General features: G+C 43.6%; 1 protein-coding gene across 1 annotated transcript; it reads right to left on the bottom strand.

Annotated features, from left to right (window-relative positions):
* Positions 1 to 1,217: 1,217 nt before the first annotated feature.
* Positions 1,218 to 5,573, bottom strand: LOC123963304 (granulocyte colony-stimulating factor-like). The gene is made up of 5 exons (XM_046040079.1): positions 5,167 to 5,573; positions 3,784 to 3,956; positions 3,586 to 3,696; positions 3,199 to 3,330; positions 1,218 to 3,110 (listed from the first exon to the last, which is right to left on the bottom strand). Exons 1-5 carry the CDS (start codon positions 5,180 to 5,182, stop codon positions 2,913 to 2,915), a joined length of 630 nt encoding a protein of 209 aa, XP_045896035.1. The 5' UTR covers positions 5,183 to 5,573; the 3' UTR covers positions 1,218 to 2,912.
* Positions 5,574 to 5,877: the final 304 nt, after the last annotated feature.

Raw genomic sequence — 5,877 nt, 5'->3', positions numbered from 1 at the left:
TGTGGGAGTAAATGACCATATATGGACCAGCGGCTCCGTCTGGCTCGTAAAAGTTTAATAGGTCTCCTTTAAAGAGGGATTAAATGAAGGAGTTTAAAACCCGTTCAGTTTGTTTCCTGCCCCCTGATGATTACACCACTGACCTGCAGGAGGCGCTGATGCAACAAGCTGGTACATTTTGATGCTGGATTTAAAGTGTTGTTTTAAATTTAAATTCTGCTGTATAAATGTTTTTGGAGATTCACTCAGAAGCTGAACATTTTCCTGTGTTTGTGTTCAATATTAATTTCTCTCTATTTTTATATCAAACTCATCTTTTCTTTTGCTATGAAACTGAATCTGAACGAGCTGCATGCTGATCTGAGTTAGAGAACATATGATTCGTATCAGACTAAATAAAAGGATCAGACGTGAAGAAGCCTGAAAACATTATGCAGCTTTCTTCATCAAGACGTCACTCATTCTTATCATTATTATTATTAAAACAGTTTTTACATCTGCGCTCACAGCCGTTCCTCCCGTCATGAACTCCTTTTAACTTCCTGTCACATGATGCGACGCCTCGATGTTTCTGTTTGAAGTGTCGGAGCTGCTGTGACCTCTGAGCTGAAGTGGACGGAGGAGCTGAGACGCGAGGAGCCACGTCAGCTGAATGGAACGCACCCCGAGATGCAAACGAGGGCAAAAAACTGAAGTTATTCTTATTAAAACAAACTACAGGTACGGAGACTCCTGATTGGCTGTCAGACACAAACACTCTTCTCTCTGATGAGTCGGGCTGGGTATCGGTATCTGATACCTTTAAGGTATCACTACGGAAATAGCCAAATACAGAGTAGTATCGGGTCAGGTTTGTAACCAGATCTGGAAGAAAAGACTATTTGTTTGGTTTTGCTCGGACGCAGCACGTCAGCCTCAGCGACTTACAGGCGGCGTCCGAGCAAAGTGATCGTCACTTTTACAAGTTTCTCTCCACAAGCTTGTTTGTTCCATCTCCTGATCTCCTTTAACTCGATCAGTGCGTTCCATCAGCTGATTTTCCTCCCTCTCTCCTCCAACATCTGATATCAGATGTAGTCTGAGCGGCTGGATGTGCAGCCTTCTTTTCCTTTAGAGGGACTCCTTCCTGTTTTCTTCTTCTTACTGTCGTTCTGGAGGTTTGCGACTCACCACTGAAGGAAAAATAACTGCAGAGATCTTTCACTTCAGTTCAAGATTTATTGATCCAAAGTTAACAAAATTATTCTGTTATTTACTTTTCACAAACGTATAATTATTTTTTTTACTAAAATTCCTTTTCCAGAGCTCCCAGTGATCCTTAAACTATTTCACTCCTCTCATATTCAAACACTCCCGAGCAGCCGTCCTTCCTCTGATTATGACGTCTAGACGACCTGATCAGGACGAGGAGCGATCTGATACTGATATTTTTACACTTATTTCAAACCATAAAAAAGAAAAGAAAACTGATCACATTGCTCGTCCATAACAACGATAAAAAATAATAATGGCTTCCACAGGTGGCGTTTTACACAAGGTACTGAATAAAGTACTCTGTTGGTACCTGTATCACTTTACAGGTACTGGTTTTGGTTCTGGTATCGTAAAGTCTAGAACCTACTACAGTCCTACTGACGAGTCAAATAATAAACTCTTTATAAATAAATAAAGTAAAAAAAGAGAGTTTACCCACAGGGTTTACTTTAACTTCAAACTGACCGTGTTTCTGTGGTTAATTTTCTCTGACATCACTGCTGACATCATCACTGCTATGACATCATAACTGTTGTTGCTCAACTTGAGAAACTTTTCACTTCCTGCTCTTTTTCTCCTCTCTCTCTCTCTCTCTCTCTTGTGTTTTAAGCCTTGCTCGTCCCTGCAGAGCTCCTCCTCTGACCCCTAAACTTTCATATAGAAAATATATAAAACACCCTCTCACACACAAACACATTATATTAAACAATATAAAATAATTAATACAGACACAGCAAACCGAAGGTAAAACAATAAATATTTCTGCATAAATAAATAAATAAATACAGTAATAAATAAAAATACTATAAATATGACAGCAGATAAACTTTTGATCCAAACCTCACAAAAAAACATAAATACAAACCCGCAGAAACATCTGCAGCCAGACGTTCACAGGAGCCGCAATGCACTTCCTGTAACTGCTTCACAATAAAAGCCCCGGTATGACACAAATGGGGAGGCTTTTATTGTGAAACAACAGGAAGTCTGAATCATCATTTGCTTCAGTTACAACTGTGATGATTAGTCTAATGATTGTAATGATTATTAAAAGAGTCAGTGAGAAACTGAAAATGTTTCTGTTCTTCACGTCTTAAAAAAAGACGCGTCTGTGAAATAAAATATAAAATCTGTGGCTGGAGCAGGACGGCGTCCTCCTGCAGCCTGCGCCCGCCTTCTTTTTAAAGCTCCTGATCAGAAATCAATCAATCAGTCTCTGGTTTTCCAGTAAATAACAGACTCAAAGTAAGAGCAAAAGCAGCAGCTGGATTCAGGTCTGAGCAGGTCCAGACCTGCAGATCAGAACAGATCTTCAGTCCTGAAGCATCCCTCTGCGTTTCTGTGCAGACCTGTTCCACAGAGACCGAGCGGCTGCAGGTCAGGAGGGGCAACGTCTGATGTGTCGACGGGCCGCTTTTAAAACAGGAAACTCTAAAACTAAGTTCTGTCTCCTGAACTTTACTCTGAGCGTCTCGCTGAATATAAAAATATCTGAACTGTTTCTCGTCTTTCAGCTCAGAAGCTGCTGTTGTTGAAAACTATGTGGAGTCTTTCCAGCAGCTGATCGGCGCTGTCGTATCGCTGCGTTTGTTTCCTCGACATAAGATCTTCCCGTGTGTCCTCAAACGCAGCGTGGGGTTGTCCCGGGTGGGCGGGGCTTATCGTGTACCTGCAGCTTGGGGCCTATAGGCGGCGATGGCTCTCAGGCTGCGGAACAGGTCGTGACAGAAGGAGCGAAGCTGCGTCAGCGTCAGGTGAGTCGCCACCTGGACCTCGTAGCTACCACGGAGATGAGAGGCCAGGTCCAGACTCTGGTTCTGATCCGCCTCGCCGCCGAGCTGAGCCACCTCCTTCATCTAGAGCACAGAAACACACATTTAGCTGTTAGCTTAGCATCAGAGGTGGGGGCGGGGGCACAGACACAGCCTCAGGTGTGTGCGTTACCTTGTTGATGTGGGTCAGCAGGTCTCTGAGGTCGGCTCGCAGGTCACTCAGCCCGCTCAGTCTGTCAGACAGAACTCCCAGCAGCCCCTGGTACAGCCGGCTGCCCGCTGACATGCGGCTCACGCAGGTGTCCTGCAGGGGGCGACACACAGAGGATGACTGACAGGAAATAACAACCAGGTGAGTTAAAAACAGATACACCTCCACCGGGTTTCTGGACCTCCTCAGAGCTCAAGGACCATTTGACCGTTTCAAGGACACTGAGATCCTCCTCAAGGATTTAATGACCCCCCATGTTACATGAAAAATCTTAAGGACCTGCAGAAGCTCGTTCAGGACCCTAAAGAACCCCCCCCCACCTCCCAAAGCCCCAGACTGCAGACTGACCAGTGTGAAGTGTTCGGACGGCGGTTTGAGGACGGGGGCGGCGGGGATTCCCAGAGTTGTCATCATCATCTGCAGGTTTGCTGTCTGGGAGGACGGCTCAAGGGTCAAACCCTGCAGGGAGGAAAGGAAGATGTTATTAACGTGAAGAAGAAGAAGAGCAGCCAATGGGAGTCCAGTTGACTCGGATGTCTTCCTCACCTCGGTGATGACGGTGGCAGCGTGCACGGTGGGGATGTCTCTCATTATTTTCTCCACCAGCGTCTTCGCGCGCTCGGCCGCCTCTTTGAACGCCGGCGGCTGTTCGTATGGCGAGCTGACCGGAGCTGATTGGACTAAAACTGCCAACAGGAAGCAGTGCAGCAGGACGATGACTGGAGGAAAAAAAACACACAATGTTTGTTTAGCAAAAGTTCACTGTATGGAGGGTAAATAGTGCCCGAACATATTCAGTGTCAAGTCAGATCAAATACACAAACTTTTAAGATATTTTTTAAATATATATGATTTCCTCTTCTGATAAGTATTATTACATATTAGGAAGTTTAATGGAACAAATGACTTCATGTTACAAACCTTTAATTGACCCTTTATTGATTAGTTTAATCAAGATATTAATAAGCTGTGATAAATCTGTTTGACTGGAGTAATAAACGATGTAATGGAGTTATTTTAGTGCCAACACAAATATAATTTAGGGAAGCTTTGTAGTCACTAACATTTTGTGTTTATTCATTCATTTATTCATCAATGTTTGTCAACATTACTTGCTGAACTTTTACCAAATGAAAAAAGAAATAATAAACAACCTACAGCCCAAATATTGTTCATGGCTGATGTTTAGCAGAATAAATTTTTTCATGTTCCCTGTCTTAGTTAAGTTTGTTAGCATGCTAACATCAGCACGCTAACATGCTTATGTTAGCATGCTGATGTTTAGCAGGTATAATGTTTAGCAGGTATAATGTTCACCGTCTTTGTTTAGCATAATAGCATGCTAACATTAGCTATGAATGTGCGTAGTTCTGCAGGTATTTGGTCAGGGCCTGAAAGTGGCGCTGAATGTAAAGCTATTCTTCCTGAGGGAGAACATGAAGGTCTGATCCATGTTCTATCACAATCATGCAACAGATGTTTCAGTCTGGACCAGAGCAGAGGACAGACTGACTAAAAATTACTGATTAATCAATTATCAAAGTATTTGCCAGCTGACTAAAAGATTCATTGACTTAGTCTGAGTCCATGTTACAGCTGGCTGCAGCTTCAATTCATTCTTACTCAGCAGTTTTGGCACAAACAAACCATTCAGCCCTGAGGCTGACACTAATAACCCCCCATACCGGTCCTGAGTTTCAGGTGTCCCGGGGCTGTGCTGATGTAGAGGAGGTGTGCAGCTCTGCTCAGGTGATCTCAGTGAACTCAGGTTTGACAGAAAAGTCGTGTTTTTAACGAAGTGATTCTGTAAAGTTTGTTTTAGTTAAGTCACATCTGTGTTCACTCCTCCACCAGACTCCATGCATGTTTCTGCTGATTTTAGCAGCCCCTCCTGTCGGTGCCACGATCAGAGTAAAAGCTGGCCCTTACCTGTCAGGGTGTTCATGTCTGTCAGGGCGGCTGTCTGTCTCTCGGTGTCTGTCCGCCGGTAAACTCGGTCAATTGTCCTTTAGTTTCCATTTGAAGCCGTTTGGAGCTTTTATCTGCAGCCTGTCCCTCGGGGTTTTCCCGCTGACAGGCAGCGAGCTCTCCAGATAAAATCCCGAAGTGACGAAGCTTGTGAAAACTTGTTGCGTCACTGCAGAGCGCGCAGATCCGCGATACAGGAAACTTGCAGGAGTCTCACCTGCTGCCGGTAAAGGACGTGACGTTACACCTGAATCAGTACATTTAATCCGTCACAGCTCACTTTCATCCATGAAGGGAACTCATTAAAAGCATTTCCTGCAGAGTTTCAGGCTCATTAAAGTATCCAGAGATACTCAATGGCAGGTTTGAACCAGTAGGTACCTGATCAGATATTCAAACATGACCACCGTGAAACCCAGTGAAACCAGCAGCCCACTCCCACAGCAAATAAGACTTAGACCTCTTTAAACACAGCTGTGTTTTTATCTTATTCTTATGCAGTAGTTGGGGAAGTATTCTGAGATTTTACTGCAGTAAAAGTACACACTTTAAACATTTTTTAAAAATTTAAAAAAAAATACTTTGTTACAAGTTAAAGTACTGCATTGAAAATATGAAGTTCACTGCAGTACTTATAAAACTCCTCATGCAGGTACTGGTGACAGGCAGTGT

This window comes from Micropterus dolomieu, linkage group LG02, assembly GCF_021292245.1.
Source record: "Micropterus dolomieu isolate WLL.071019.BEF.003 ecotype Adirondacks linkage group LG02, ASM2129224v1, whole genome shotgun sequence".
Lineage (NCBI taxonomy): Eukaryota > Metazoa > Chordata > Actinopteri > Centrarchiformes > Centrarchidae > Micropterus > Micropterus dolomieu.
This window is presented reverse-complemented; position numbering and strand designations above follow the sequence as displayed.

What these genes read in the sequence shown, in the direction of transcription:
- LOC123963304 (XM_046040079.1), bottom strand. An exon ending in CTGCCACCGTCATCACCGAG is followed by an intron (nt 3,697 to 3,783) that starts GTGAGGAAGACA and finishes TCCTCCCTGCAG; the next exon opens with GGTTTGACCCTTGAGCCGTC. An exon ending in CGTCCGAACACTTCACACTG is followed by an intron (nt 3,331 to 3,585) that starts GTCAGTCTGCAG and finishes CGCCCCCTGCAG; the next exon opens with GACACCTGCGTGAGCCGCAT.